General features: G+C 62.3%; 1 protein-coding gene across 1 annotated transcript; it reads left to right on the forward strand.

Annotated features, from left to right (window-relative positions):
- Positions 1 to 22: 22 nt before the first annotated feature.
- On the forward strand, positions 23 to 11234 carry LOC102576711 (B-cadherin). Its single transcript, XM_059714000.1, has 16 exons — positions 23 to 165; positions 272 to 353; positions 3218 to 3381; positions 3602 to 3745; positions 4941 to 5096; positions 5193 to 5337; positions 6815 to 6990; positions 7317 to 7445; positions 7592 to 7777; positions 7901 to 8145; positions 8341 to 8483; positions 8869 to 9093; positions 9208 to 9429; positions 9647 to 9777; positions 9864 to 10010; positions 10520 to 11234. The coding sequence occupies exons 1-16, from the start codon at positions 100 to 102 to the stop codon at positions 10724 to 10726; spliced, it is 2568 nt and encodes an 855-aa protein (XP_059569983.1). The 5' UTR covers positions 23 to 99; the 3' UTR covers positions 10727 to 11234.
- The last annotated feature ends 3753 nt before the right edge of the window (positions 11235 to 14987 follow it).

Raw genomic sequence — 14987 nt, forward strand, 5'->3', positions numbered from 1 at the left:
CGGGGTCGCCCGCCTCACCTGGCGCCGCCGCTTTAAAACCGGAGCCGCCGCGGGCCCCGCACCCGCGTCTCGCCCGTCCTGCCCTGTCCACCCTCCCGCATGGGGCTGCCGCGGGGCTGGGCCGGGCTCTGCCGCCTGCTGCTCCCGCTGCTGCTGCAGCTGCAGGTACCGGGATCGGGATCGGGATCGGGATCAGGGCTGGGTGGGGGGGGCGGACCCGACCCGACCCGACCCGACCCGACCCGCGGTGCTGACCCCTCTCCTCCCGCAGCTGAGCCGGGAGCGCAGCGCAGCGGCCGGACCGTGCCCGCGGGACCCCCGTGCACCGTGCCGGCACCAGGAGCGCGGCCGAGGTAGGTGTGGGGCCGGGGCCGGGACCTGCGCCCACGGGGGGTCAGGGGCTCGTGGGGCGGGTGCCCCCTTATCTGGTGGTGCACGTAGTGGCTGGTCTTGGGGCAGGCCTGGGGGGCTGGAGGGGGTAGTGGGTCTCACGGCCCCGCGGTGTGCCCTGCCCCGTCCTGCTGCCTCATGCCCCTGTCCACCGGCTCCGGCAGCGTGGGTCAGGTGCCCAGCCGAGCGGATCCTAATGGTTTCACTTGGCACAGCCCCACATTGTGCCAGGAACAGAGGCTCGTCTGTCTGGCTCCGTCCTGCCCGGGCTCGGCCCCCCTCCTCTGCAACAGTGTGGGTGGGAGGGTGGAGCCGCTGCCCCTGGGACAGGCTGGAGGCTGGGGTCTAGAGCCCTTGTAGGTTGTGGGTCCCAGAGCTGCCCTGCCAGCCCCCTGCTCCCCTCCTTGGAGAGCAGCTGCCACGCTGGGGCTGGCACTGGTGCCCAGGCCTTCGTGCGCTGTGGGATGGGGGAGTTGCTTGTTTCCCTCCTGCTCCCTGGGCCTCTTGGGCAGCCTGACCTTCGAGTCCGAGGTGCGGCCGGCTGCACATTCCAGACCTGGTGGCAGGGGAGGGGCTGGGAAGGAGCAGCCCCTCACCCCCTTGCGCAGCTCGCCTGGCTTCAGGTTACTCCTTGGGGCAGGGCCACGGCGCTGAAAGCAGGCAGGTGGAGGGGGATCGAGTACCTTGGAGTGGCACGGAGAGCGCTGGCAAGATTCCCCAGGCTGAGAGCAGCCCAGATCAGATACGCGGTCCCCAAGCTGCTCACCGGGGTAGTGAGGCCGGAGGACCAACCCCTCGCTGGGAGCGCAGGGCTTGTGCTGAGTTTGGGGGGGGGGGGAACTGTGCTAGCTCTGGGTGGGATCTAGGAGCTGCATGGGGCCGGACTGGCCCCAGGTGGACGAGGTCCAGGAACCTGCGTGATGGCTGGGCCACCCCGTCCAGGAGCATGAGCAGCTGCCTGGTGCTTCCCTGCGTTGCCAGCCCTTGTTTACACCGGCCGCATCCTGGGGGATGCAGCTATTTCCAGTAACCACGGCTGCAGAGATCTAGGCCTCACTAATGGCTGCGGAGCTCCGCGCGCCCTTGGCCCCAAGTGCTTCCAGGCAGCCGGGATGGGCTGACCCGAGCACAGGGGCTGTGCAGCGGACTCGGTTTGCTCCACGCAGGCTGTGCCCATTTGCTCTCGCCATCCTAGAGCGGGCGGTGCATTAGCCACGGCCTGTGACCCTGGGAGGGGAGGGTGTGCTAACGAGCAGCCAGGATGGCTGGGGCTGGGTGCTGTGCCACCACTCTTCCCTGCTGGCTGGAGTGGGGCTGTACCCAGCATGGGGCAGCTGTGCTTGCCCCAGAGTTGTGTGTGTGCCGGCTGTGATTAAGTGCCCCCACCACCTCCTGCTACCCCTCGAGCCCCCTGCTCGCCAGCATGCAGCTCTTTCCGGTGCAGTGGTCGCGGCGGGTGCTGATGCCGGCAAATCCACTCCAGCACAGGGGGCGGGGAAGCATCTGGCACGGCTGTCAAAGGACAAGGATTGTGTGGGGGAGCCCTGTCCTGGGCACTTGCCAGAGCCTTTTGTCTGGTGCTGACTGGGGCACCAGGAAGGCTGGCTGCTAGGCCAGGCAGTGCCCACCCCTGACCTGGAGCTTGGGGTGGCTCAGACCGGCTCCCTTATCTGGGCTTTTAAAATCCCAGGGTGAGACCCGGACCCACGGAGCATGCCCCATCCTGCTGCATCAGAGGCTAGTGCCAGTCCAGCAGGTGTGAGCAGCCAGTCCTGGCACCCACGGGAGACCCGAGCGGGCTCTGGGCCTGGGATTTCCAGGTGCCTGGGCTCATGAGAGCAGCCCTGGGAAGCAGGGCTTGGTGTGGGCTGTGCTGAGGATTAGTGTCTCGTGCCTGTCGGGGATGTGAGAGAGGCCCAGGCATGCAGGACCTTGGCAGAGCAGCTAGTTGCTGCTCGACAGCTTTCTGCTGCGCTGTGCAAGCCACGGGCTGCAGTCCAGCAGTGCCATGGGTGGTGAGTGGGGGCTGTGGGCACAATGGGATTAACGATGGATTGGGCCAGCTCTGGAGGTAGCAAGGGAGGAGCGGGAAGTGAGCTGGCTCTGGATCAGGGGCCCTGTAACAACATGCATTCCAGGGGCCAGGACTCATTCCTATCTAGGAACCCAGGGTGAGTCATGAAGCAGAGAGCCTACGTCTCTAGCCTGGGGCAGGTCCCCAAGCCAGTAAGCTTCCTGGCACTGCTCCTGCTCATACATGGGCATCTACCACCAAGGATCACCTGTACCGCCCCATGGCTTGGTCACGGGGCTTCCTACCCCCGCACCGAGGTGGAGGTTGGGGACAGGCCCCTGCCCAAATGAGGCACCGGCTCAGCTTGGCTCTGGGCAGGCGGTGGCTGGGGACCCTCTGCCCTGTAGCTCTGCTGCCTGGGGAGATGGACCCCAAGCTCTGCCATCTCCTGGCTGGGATCCAGCTGGTGACTCTTATTTATTTTTGGCATGGGGCTTGCCTGGCATGGGCCACAAATAGGCAGGATTGGGGAGAGGCTGTGGCCTGGGCAGGCTTTGCAGATCTGTAAATGGATAATCCACTTCCCACCCCCTGAGCAGGTGCTGCTCCCAGCTTAATTGAATAGCAAATGCCTGGCAGCAGGTGAACCATATCCAGCCAGGCTAAGCCTTGCCCGGCACATCTCCTTGCTCCTGTCCATGGGCACAGAGGCAGGGCCAGGGCTGGCAGGGGAGCCTCTTGCAAGCTGGGGGGGGCTGCAACAGCTGCAATTGCTCTCAGCTGGGGCTAACGCCTGCATCTTCCCCACCCCAGTGCAGTCCCAGGACAATGCAGGATGGCAGCTGGTGCCATTCGAGCCCACGGACACCAGCTTGCGGGTGCTACCGGAGGGGACGGTCGTGCGCTCTTGGGACTCCGCTGGCAAGGAAACCCCAGCCCTGGTTCCCATGCACAGCCTGCAGCACCGCTCCTGGCAGGTAACACCAGCCCCTGGGGTGCATGGAGGACTGCCTCTGGCAACCACTGGGCCTCAGGGGGAGGCAGGGCAGCCTTGGCATTGCTGTTCCTAATGGGGTGGGCTGCCAGGGGCTTGGTTGGTCCCCAGCCCTGCTCACAGGCAGCAGCATTAGAGGGCTGACGAGATGCCACCAATGCCCTGTGCACGCCTGCCTGTCTCTGACCCCTCTGTCTCGGCAGGAGCCTGCCCCAAGTGAGCAAGTGGAGGTGCGGCTCTTCCCACAGTCCAGGCCTGGCTTGAAGAGGCAGAAGAGGGACTGGGTCGTCCCTCCAATCCGAGTCCCTGAGAACGAGCGCGGTCCATTCCCCAAGACCCTGGTGCAGGTACGGTGGGGTTGGGGCAGGAAGGTGCCAGCGCCTCTAGGTGCTGCCTGGCTCTAATGAGCCTCATGCTCTAGGCCAGACTCCTTCTGCAATGGCACCTTGTGTAGATTGAGCCTGGCAATCCAGCTAGTCTTCTAAGGGTAGCAATCAATGTCTAGTTGGCAGCTGGCTTCAAGTGGAGTGTCCCAGGGGTTGGTCCTGGAGCAGGTTATGCCATCTTCCAGGCTGTTGCTGAGGGCGCACTCTTTGTTCAGCAGCTTCATCAAGTTTGCAGATAATGCTAAACTGATGGGAGTAGTAGATATGCTGGAAGGCTGAGCTGGGATTTAGAAAGATGGAGACCAATTGGAGGATTGAGCCAAAAGGAACCTCATGAGGTTCAACAAGGACTAGAGCAAAGTCCTGCACTTGGGATGAAACCATCCCGTGCACCAGTGCAGGCTGGGGGTGCCTGGCTGAGTGGCAGCTCTGCAGAAAAGGGCCTGGGGGTTACAGTGGACAAGCTGAATATGAGCCAGCAGTGTGTTCTTGCTGCCAAGAAAGCTAATGGCATCCTGGGCTGCATTAGTGGGAGCGTGGCCAGCAGGCTGAGGAAGAGATCATTTCCTTCCTTCACCCCCCCCCCCCCCACTACACAGAGGATGTGGGTAGGTTGGAGAGAGTCCAGTGGAGGGCAATGAAAATGGTTTGGGGGCTGGGGGACAGGACTGGTGAGAGGCTGAGGGACATGGGCTGATTTAGTCTGGAGAAGAGAAAATGGGGGACTGAATAGCAACCTTCAACTCCCCAAAGGGTGGGTCTAAGGAGGATGGAGCTGGGCTGTTCTCAGTTGGGGCAGATGACAGGACAAGGAGCAATGGGCTCAAGCTGCAGCAAGGAAAGCTGAGGTTGGGTATTGGGAAAACCTGTCTCACTAAAAGGGTGGCAAAGCACTGGAAGGGGTTACCCAGAGGTGGTGCAGTCCCCATCCTTGAAGGCTTTGAAGACCTGGGCAGACAAAGCCTTGGCTGGGATGATGTAGTTGGGACTAACCCTGCTTTGAGCGGGGGGTTGGACTAAATGTGATCTCCTGGAGTCCCTTCCTACGATCTCCATGGGGAACAGCACCAGCTGCACACTTGCAGGGCCCTACCGACAGCTGCGGGAGGGACTCTGTCCTTGTTGCTGGCACTGACATCTGCTTGGCTTCCCCCAGATCAAATCCAACAGGGACAAGGAAACCAAGATCATCTACAGCATCACGGGGATGGGTGCGGACAAGCCCCCCGAGGGCATCTTCATCATTGAGAAGGAGACGGGCTGGATGAAGGTGACGCAGCCCCTGGACAGGGAGAACATTGACAAGTACCATGTAAGTCGCTGGCCAGGGCTGAGCAGAGATGTATTGGTTTTGTGGGGGGAAGAGGGGTCCCAGGCCAGTGCCCTGAGACATCTCGTCTGCCTCCAGCTCTCCTCCCACGCGGTGTCTGAGAACGGCAAGCCGGTGGAGGAACCGATGGACATTATCATCACAGTGACCGACCAGAACGACAACAAGCCCCAGTTCACCCAGGAGGTCTTCAAGGGCTCTGTCCAGGAAGGCACCCTGCCAGGTGAGGTGGGGAACAACCTGTGCCCCTCGGGTCCAGGCTTTGACCAGACTGCCCCAGCATCCCTTGATGGGATGGGACTGGGTCCGGACTGGCCCAGCCCCACAGCCAGGGACTTCAATGCCTGATGCACAGCTTGCATTGCAAGCATCTCAATCAGCTGAAATGAAGGCGTGATGCTGAAGGATAGCCAAAATGCTTTTGTTGTGAGTAGGCGGTGTCTGACCAACCTCATCTCAACCTCCGGCAGCGGCGTCCGGCAGGGTTCAGTTCTTGGCCTCGTGCTGTTCAACATTTGTTATCAATAATGTAAAATGGCTGTGGAAAGCACACTGGCCAGGCTTGCGGTTGATAGTAAGTTATGGGGAAAAGCAGTTGCACTGTGGGGGGGAGGATGTGGATCCAAGTAGACCTGGACAAGCTGGAAAGGTGCGCAGAGTGGACCTAGATACAACTTGGTAAGGACAAATGCAGAGTGCTTCATCTGGGGAGAAGTAACCAGCAACATGAACATGGGTTAAGGGGAGATGTCCTGCCCAGCACGATGGCTGAAAGGGACCTCGGGGTTATGGTCGATCACGAGATGAGCGTGAGCTGCCAGTGCGCTGCTGTAGTCTACAGCGCTAATAGCCCACCTCATGATGCACTGGCTAATGCATCCCGATACGCTAAGGAAGGAATGTTTCCTCTCTCCTTGGCACTGGCGAGAGCCCAGCTGCAGGACTGTGCCCAGTTCTGGGTGCTGCACTTCAAAAAAGATATGTGGAGCATCTTGAAGGGGCCCAGAGAAGAGCCACAAGGATGAGGAAGGGCCTGGAGGACAAACCTTATGAGGAAAGACTAAGGGATGAGGGACTATTCAGCCTGGGAAGAGAAGACTAAGGGGGACTTGTATTTCTAGATGGTCACCGTAAGGGGTGAATATCTGGTGCTGGGAGAAACTGTTCCCTAGGATGCCCAAGGGGGGGCAAGGAGCAATGGCCATAAGCTGGTAGAGGCTGGTTTCAGGCTGGATGTAAAGAGCTTCTTTACAGTGAGGGTGACCAGAATCTCCTTCCCAAGGAGGGGGTGCAGTCCCCAGCCTTGACCGTCTCTCCAAAAGGACAGACACCTTGCTGGGATCATTTGATCTCAGAAATATTTCTGCTCGGAGCAGGGGGGTTGGACTCTATCTTTTTGAAGTCCTGTCCAGCCCTTCATTTCTATGTTTCTATTAAATGCAGCCCAGCTGGGGAGCTAGCTTGGTCCCACAAGCTACTGGGGTCTGGTGCCAGCTTAATGCACCCGTGGCATGGTGTGGCAGAGAGCATGGGCACATGGCTCTGCAACTGCTGGAAAGGGGCCAGTGCTGGCTCCTTGTCTCTTCTGCCTGCGTCTGAAAGCTGAGCCCCCTGCACAGGCCCACGTCCTGCCTGGCCTCTCCCCACGGGCAGAGCAGGGGATACCAGCTGCAGCCTCCCGCCCTGTGCTTCCCTGGCAGGAACCCCCGTGATGCAGGTGAATGCCACGGATGCAGATGATGCCGTGGAGACCTACAATGGGGTCATCAAGTACTCCATCCTGAGCCAGGAGCCCCTGGAGCCCCACGCCCAGATGTTCACCATCAACGGGGCCACGGGCGTGATCAGTGTGATAGCCAGCGGGCTGGACAGGGAGGTGAGCGGGGGCCGGTGCTGGGAACGTGGTGGCGAAGCTGGGGCAGGTGCAGAGTTCCCTAGGGACTGCAACAGTGATGTGGCCGCAGCGTGTACAGAGCAGGGCCTGGCTCCTAGCAAGAGCCACGTGGGGCTCCTGCCAGTCCCTCCTGCCCCAGCTGGAGGGCTGCACTGGTCCCTGGGTGCCCTGAGAGGGCAGTGCACTGGGGCTGGGGTATCTGTCCTGGTGCATGTGCTAGTCTCTCCCTTGCAGCTCCTGGGGGGGATGGGAAGAGGTGTGATGAGGTGCTGCCCCAGTCTGGCACCCACGGCATGCTCTCTCCCCAGAGGGTGCGGGAGTACACGCTGACCGTGCAGGCTGCTGACATGGATGGAGAAGGCTTGACCACCACCGCCACAGCCCTGATAGAGATTGTCGACATCAACGACAATGCCCCTGAGTTTGACCCCAAGATGGTACGTGGCCCGTCTTTATCCCTGGGCATCCCAGCCCATGCGAGCCCTGCGGTGCCTCTGCGGAGGGGCTGACGGGGTCTGCGCAGCCTCTGCTGTAGGGCTACGGGGGGGGCAGGGGGTGCTGATACCGGTGCTGCTCCACGCAGTATGCGGCAGAGGTGCCGGAGAACGTGGCGGGGTATGAGGTGCAGCGGCTGACGGTGATGGACATGGATGCAAAGGGCACGGCGGCCTGGCGCGCCGTGTACTCCATTGTGCGCGGCAACGAAGGTGGTGCCTTCTCTATCTCCACTGACCCCGAGAGCAACGAGGGCATCTTGCAGACCGCAAAGGTAAGCGTGAACAGGGCAGGGACTACGGGGGCAATGGCAGTGCCCTCGAGGCTGAGTCCCGGGCACAGCGCCTATCTGCATGGGGACCCCGTGGGTCTCATTGCTGCCCTCTCAACCCTCCAGGGCTTGGACTATGAGGCCAAGCAGCAGTTCACCCTGTACGTGGCTGTGGCCAACGAGGACCCCCTGATGGTGAAGCTCCCGACATCCACAGCCACAGTGGTGGTGACAGTGCGGGACATCAATGAGGCCCCCATCTTCAGCCCACCCGTGAAGATGGCCCAGGTGCTTGAGGACATGCCTGTGGGCCAGACCATCACCACCTACGCTGCTCAGGACCCTGACAGCTCCCAGAGCCAGAAGATCAAGTGAGCAACTCTGGGCTGGAAGCCAGGGCTCGGGCTGGCAGCACGGCTTAGTGCCTGAATGGCTCTGCTGACCCATGCAAAATGGGCCGGAGGGGAGCTGGGTCTGTGATGGGCAGGGGTGTCCAGCCCTCATCCCCCTTGGCACTGGGACACGGACCTCCATGGCCCCCATCCCATGATGACGCCTCCCTCCAGGTACTCCATCGGCAGCGACCCTGCGGGCTGGCTGGCCATTGACCCGGACCACGGCATCGTGACTGTGAAGGAGCCCCTGGACCGGGAGTCGGTGTTCGTGCAGGACAGCACCTACACGGCCATTGTGCTGGCCGCGGATGATGGTGAGAGCTGGGCCGTGGAGGCAGAGCACTGGGCACGCATCCCACTGCCAGCGTCCGCCTGTGAAAAGCCTCTTTGTTCCCCAGGCAGCACGCAGATGCCGGCACCCCATGTGAGGGACACGTGTGCTGTGGCTGGGTCCCTCCGGGCTGTCATGAGATTCATCCTGGGCTTGTGAAGCACTTCTGTGCAGCGAGGGGTGGAACGGGCCTTTCCCAGATCGGCCACAGGCCTGGGTGGGGGCTGGGATATCTGTGTGCATCCAGGGGCTTGGGCATCTCTGCTCTGCGCTGCCCAGAGGATGCCAGTCTGGTGCCTGGGATGGGGAGTCACAACCCCATCCCTTGCAGGAGTGTAGTGTGCCACAGTACCCTCCTCCCCTGCCAGGCACGCCGCCCGCTACCGGCACGGGCACCCTACTCCTGACCCTGCTGGATGTGAACGACAACGGGCCAGAGCCGGAGCTGCGTGACTTTGTCGTGTGCAATCGCAACCCAGAGCCACAGGTCCTGAGCATCGTGGACAAGGACCTGCCCCCCAACACTGGGCCCTTCCAGGCCGAGCTGAGCCACGGCTCTGGAGCGAGCTGGGCAGTGGAGATGAACAGTAAAGGTACCAGTGCCCCTACACGGGAGGGTCCGGGCAGCTGGCCCCAGGGCAGGCAGGGGCTGGGTCCTGGGAGCCAGGGGGGGCAGCACCCAGCAGCTGACCGCTGTCTGGGCGCAGGGGATGCTGTGATTGTGCGGCTGACGGAGCCGCTGAAGCAGGATGTGTACAAGGTCTTCCTGCGGCTGGTGGACAACCAAGGCAAGGACCAGCTGACGGTGCTGCAAGCCAAGGTGTGCGAGTGCGAGGGGCACACGGAGGAGGGATGCCCTCATACAGAGGCGGTTTTCTCAGGCGTCCCCATCATCCTGGCCATCCTGGGAGCCCTTCTGGTCCTGCTGGGTGAGTGTGTGGCCTGGGCCAGACCCTCTGGGAGTCCCCAGGCTTGCACGCAGGCTGGCCCCTTGCAAAGCCTCTCCCAGGGAGCGCAGCTCTGTGCTGGGAGAGAAGGGGCCTCCTGCAACTTGGAGCCCCCTCCATCCTCGTGTAGGGGCCCTGGTGCGGCCCCGGCTGGGAGACGGGGTGGTGGGAGCCTGGCTGAGCCCCCCTGTCTCCCCAGTCATCCTGCTGCTGCTGCTCCTGGTGCGGAGGAGGAGGAAGTCAGGGAAGGAGCCCCTGCTGCTCCCGGAGGACGACACGCGGGACAACATCTTCTACTATGGAGAAGAGGGCGGGGGCGAGGAGGACCAGGTGGGCATGGGCTGAGGCAGTGGGGCAGGATGGGAGGGGAGTAATGGGGCTCTGGGCGCTGACCCCATGCTGTACCTACCTTCCAGGACTACGACCTCAGCCAGCTGCACCGGGGCCTGGATGCCCGCCCCGAGGTCATCCTCCGCAATGACGTGGTGCCCACCCTCGTGCCAACCCCGCAGTACCGGCCGCGCCCCGCCAACCCCAACGAGATCGGCAACTTCATCGATGAGGTGAGGAGCGTGGGTGGGGGTACGTGCCTGCTGGCCTGAGCCCAAGACATGGTGTTGGGGTCAGTTGTGTCCTTGCAGGGCCTGGTCCATGCCTGGGTTGAGGGCTTGCCCTCCACTCCAGGGTCTTCTCGTGGCTTTTGGAGGCAAAGGGTTGAGTCTTCTGGGTGCTTCCATCCTAGCTGAGGACGTGGCTCAGTGCTGTGTAGTCAGGTCCCCATGCTCGGCTGCCTTGGGGGGGCAGGTCCTGGTGCCACGAGGAGGGTGCTGTGCAGGGCTCGGTGCAGAAGCACTACTCTGGCTCCAAGGCCATGTCCTCCTGCCCCAAAGCTCTTGGTCTCATGAGGGTGGGGGGCTCCAGTCTCTGCCAGCTGAGCTCTACAGCCCCCACTCAAGCTGGGTGTCGGGATGTCTCTGGACACCAAGCTTGAGCCACTTCCAAAGCCCGCACGGGCCAGGCTGCACTAGGGCAGGGAGGGAGATGCTCACCTGCTGCCTCCTCCCGGCCCCAGAACCTGAAGGCGGCCGACACGGACCCCACGGCGCCGCCCTACGACTCCCTGCTCGTGTTTGACTACGAGGGCAGCGGCTCCGAGGCCGCCTCGCTTAGCTCCCTTGACTCCACCAGCTCTGACCGCGACCAGGACTACGACTACCTGCACGACTGGGGCAGCCGCTTCAAGAAGCTGGCCGACATGTATGGGGGCGGCGAGGACTAAGGGCCCCACGTGTGCCTTGCACGGAGCAACGTGTGTGGAAGCTGGATGCCAGCCCCACGCAGCCGGGTCCCCGTGCAGGAGACCCCGCGGGGGGGCTGTCGTCCCAGACCTTTGCAGGGCTGAACCCACTGCTTCTCCGACCTGTAGCTCTCTGCCTTAAGCTGCTGGTGCCTTCTGGACGTGCAGACGCACGGACCCATCCCCTGTGGAGCTAGGAGCCCGTATCCCCCCATGGCCAGCGGCTCTTGGCTTCTCAGCCTGGGCCAGCTGGCCCCCCGTGCCCGCGGCTGGGGCTGTGCTCAAATTGGCCTTGCACATGCCGCTGCCGCCTCAATCCAACCATTCCCTGCAGCATCAGATAGCTGCTGCCTCCTTTTTTGTACCTCCCCATGGCTATCGCTTCTCTCCCCTCCCTTTGTACGATTATCCCCAGCGCGATGTGGGCGCTGCTTGGCCAGGACGGTCCTACCATGTTAGTTTTATTAAAAGTACTTCTTTTTTTTTTTAAGTGCCCTGAGTTCCTGCTTCTTTACACCAGTCCCATCCTGGGGCAGGGGGGAGTGGAGCCTGCTGCATGGTAGGGTAGGACATGCCGGGAGGGGGCTGGCACTGGCGCTAGCCCTAGTCTCTACCTGCTCCTGCAGGACTGTCTGTGAGGCCTCCCCTACCGAGGGGTCTTGCTGCACTGCCTTGTACTATTTCTTGTGCTCTGACCTCTCCAGCCCCTGGTGCAGGGGTGCAACAAGCACTGCCAGCTGCCTTGCTTAGACTGGAGCTGCTGAGTTGCAACCAGCTGCTGGGGGTCCTGAGAGCCGGGCTGGGGTGGAAGTGCTGGGGTGTCTGAGATGTGGGGGCAAGCACCGTGGAACCCAGCCCTGCCACAGTGGTGGCACAATGCCTGGGGCCAGTGCCTTGAGGCAGCTGGGAGCCTGCAGAAGGCAGGCCGGGCCGTGCCCTCTCTTCTCCTGGGCTCAGATCTCGCTTGGCCCCTGGAACCTGTTCTTTACTTGGGCTGTCCCATCGCCGAGGTCATCTGCCCCAGTGCTTAACAAGCACGTGGCTATGAGGCTTTCCTTGCAGTCGTTTAAACCGATTTACTGCTCATCTGCTTCCAGAACAGGCTTACCTGGCTGTCACCACAATTTATTGTATTTCTCTCTTCTCCCTTGTCTCGACTGAACTACTCAAGTTCTCTTGCTCTTTCCTCATGCGTTGGGTTTTCAAGGCTTCCACCCTCTCTCCCTACCTCTTCCTCCAGGACACGGTGCCCAAACCAGGATGCGACGCTCCAGGGGTGGTCTCGCTGCAGCCCTATAAAAGATTCCTTGTTACATCTCGCCCTCACTAGCCTCCAGCCCCCCTCGGAAACTACCCCCTCTGAGCTTTCACTGTTAACTACAGGGCAATAATTAGGGCAGGTCTTGTGCAGCAAAGAGCTAGAGCCGCAGCAAGGCCCAGCATCTTGTCTTCCAGTCTGGATCTGCTATAACCCTCTTTTCTACCGCCGGGGGTGAGATGAGGCCTAAGCCCAGCCAGGTGCAGTGGAAGGAGATGCAGCACAATGTGACCCTGGTAGCACCCTCCAAGGGCAGGGGCTGCCTGCTCTGCCCCCTGCTCCCCGGGCAGCAGTGCTGGGCTGGGCATGGGAGTTGCAGGTACCCTCGTGGTATGGGGGTGGGGTGTACAGCAACATAGGTAAGCTGAACACCCTCCCTGGTGCCCCTGGGGCATGGCTGGTGCTGCAAGGGCTTGGAGCAGGGGGCCAGGCTGGCCAGGTCAAGCCACCTGCAGAGCTCTTATCTCTGCAGAGAGCTCAGCTGCTGCCTCGCTCTGGGTGCTGCTGCCACCCCCCAGCCTGGGCTCTCGCCTGTGGCCTTGCTAACGAGCATTGTGGGGGAAGTGGAGTTGATATAATGACAGCAACTCCCCTGTGCTGTGGGGGCTGCGCAGCCACAGCTGGCCCAGGCTGCTCCGGCTTTGCTGGGAACAGCTGGAGCTGTGGGGGCAGAGAGAGCCCTTCTGCTGGGACTCCCTCTTTGGAGCCCGGGACCTGGTGCTTGGGTCCTTGCAGGAAGTCTATGGGGGCTGTGGACTTCCTTGGGAGCAGTACCCAGAGTTGCTGCCTTAATGGACTGGGGGATGGGTTTGTTGTGCATGGGACAGGGGTGGCCTGTTGCGATTCCCCCAGTGATAGCAAAAGGCACCTTTCCCATTGCAGCAGGAAGAAATGGCCCTGCCTGGGGCATGGAGAGCTAGGAGAGGAAGCCAGGAGCCTGGATGAGCACTGGCTGCAGAGCTTCCAGCTGGGCACCTCCCTGGGGGGATGGCTGCTGCCTGCCTGCACGGGCTGAGGCTGGGACTTGGGATTCCCCAGCCTGGGAGCAGAGGCCTCACCTGGCCTCTTTCACCTGCCTGGAGTAATGCATCCTGGCAGGGGCCCAGGGGGAGGGGGTACTTCCCTGCTCAGAAAGCAGCTTGTAACCTGAGGCTGGGTGTGGGGGGGAGCAGGGACTGCTCCATCCCCCCAGCCTCTGCAGCAGCCTGGTGACTGGTCCGACTGGTTTTTCCGGCGCGGGTGCTGCAGCCCTTCAGGGCCCTCTTCCCCAGCCATCTCCTGCCCCTGTGTTGCCCAGCTTCCCCCAGAGCAGCCCCCCGGCTGGGTGTCCCAGGAGGCACCCTCCACCACCCCCACGTCCTGCGGCTCAGCTCTGCACCCCGAAGTGATCCAGGGCGTGGGAGGGCCCGGCTCCCTTCTCTGCCCAGCAGGGGGCAGCATGGCACAGGGTTGGGACCGGTCCCTGGGGCGGGCACTGGGAGCAGGGAATGCATCCCTGCCCTGTAGCCCAGGCACCTGGCCTACCACCTGGGACTGGCATGACCCTGCCCGCCTCCCAGTTGAGCCTGTGGGATCCTGGCAGCCCTGGGGAGCTGCTGTGGGTGCTTCTGAAACCATCCCGGGCTGCAGAGCAGACTGGGTGCGCTCGCCCCCTCGGCTGCTGGGCTTCCTGGCCTGGCATGCCCTGCTTGCTGCCCCTGCTTTTGGTACGCGGGTTGCTGGGACAGGGATGATAGTAACTGGTGCAGCTCAGGTGGCTGCTCACCTGTGCCACCTGCTCGCTGCTGGCATCGGTCGGAGCTGTCTGGCTATGCTCCCACGTGCAGGTGCCAGCGATGTGCCATGGAGCCCCAGCCCACCCCAAGGGGCCTTCTGGGGACAGCAGCTGCAGCTGGAGACAGGCTGGAGGGGCAGGAGGCAGTGCAAAGGATGGCTCCTGACAATAGCGGTGAGCAATAAGGCAGAGGTCTTATTTCTCCTCAGTTGCCTCCGCAGCACCTTCCCATGCAACCTGGGTGCTGGGGGCCAGCCCAACACCCGCCAGTGACGACCCATGGAAGAGGGGGAGTGGAGCAACAGCGGTCTCAGTGGCTTGGGGTAGGTGTATTTGGAGCTAGGACCACAGGTCCGTGAGCCATGTTTCCAGTGGGAGGGTAGGGGGTACGAAAACAAACCCTACTATGCATGCAGGGCCCTGGATGCAAAGGAGGCAGGCATGGGCAGCCCCTGCGGCAGGAGGGATCTGCCCCACTTGGCTACTGCCCCCTTTCTTCTTACCCCCCCATCTGGTCCTGGGAGGGTGACCCCGACCCCTAGCTCCAGGCCTCTCCATGCCGAAGGACGTGACTAGGAGAAAGGGGTGGGGCAGGAGCCTGGGCACCTCCTCGCTCCTGCCCGGAGCTGTTGGCAGTGTTTGGAGCAAGGCTCTGGCCATGCAAAGCAGCTCGCACCTCCCCTCCGGCACCCCGGGCACGGCACTGAGCACAAGTGGGTTGGCTGTTGGCTTTGTTTGCTGTGCCCATTCATCACCCTCTCCATCCTTTGCTGCTGCCCATTCTCCCCACGTTGCACTTCTGAAGGATACCACCCCCTCGGGCTCCTGGCACGGGTAGGGTCCAGCTCTCCTGTGCCTGGGCCCTGTTCCTAGTCTCAGGGCAAGGACTATGGCTGCTCGAATAGGACATGCCCATGGCCCAGCTGGCCTCCCCATGCTCCACGATGAACCTTGCTCTCCTCCTGCTGAGGTCAGAACAGGGAGCAGGCGCCCTCCAGGCACATGCTTAGTCCTAGGGGTAGCCTATGCCCCCTGGTCCCTCTGTCCCCTGGCGCAGGGCCATGCTAGAGATTGTGGTCATCAGGTGAGCACTGAGCTGGGCAGGACTGCACCCAGGAGAGCACCTGCTTGCTGGGATGGAAGGAAAGGCC

This window comes from Alligator mississippiensis, chromosome 10 (genome assembly GCF_030867095.1).
Source record: "Alligator mississippiensis isolate rAllMis1 chromosome 10, rAllMis1, whole genome shotgun sequence".
In the NCBI taxonomy this organism is placed as follows: Eukaryota; Metazoa; Chordata; order Crocodylia; family Alligatoridae; genus Alligator; species Alligator mississippiensis.

Bases quoted from the DNA above. Each gene is read 5' to 3' on its own strand.
- LOC102576711 (XM_059714000.1), top strand. From the start codon at position 100: ATGGGGCTGCCGCGGGGCTGGGCCGGGCTCTGCCGCCTGCTGCTCCCG. The intron at 354-3,217 runs GTAGGTGTGGGG...TCCCCACCCCAG, and splicing joins GCACCAGGAGCGCGGCCGAG to TGCAGTCCCAGGACAATGCA. The intron at 7,446-7,591 runs GTACGTGGCCCG...TGCTCCACGCAG, and splicing joins CTGAGTTTGACCCCAAGATG to TATGCGGCAGAGGTGCCGGA.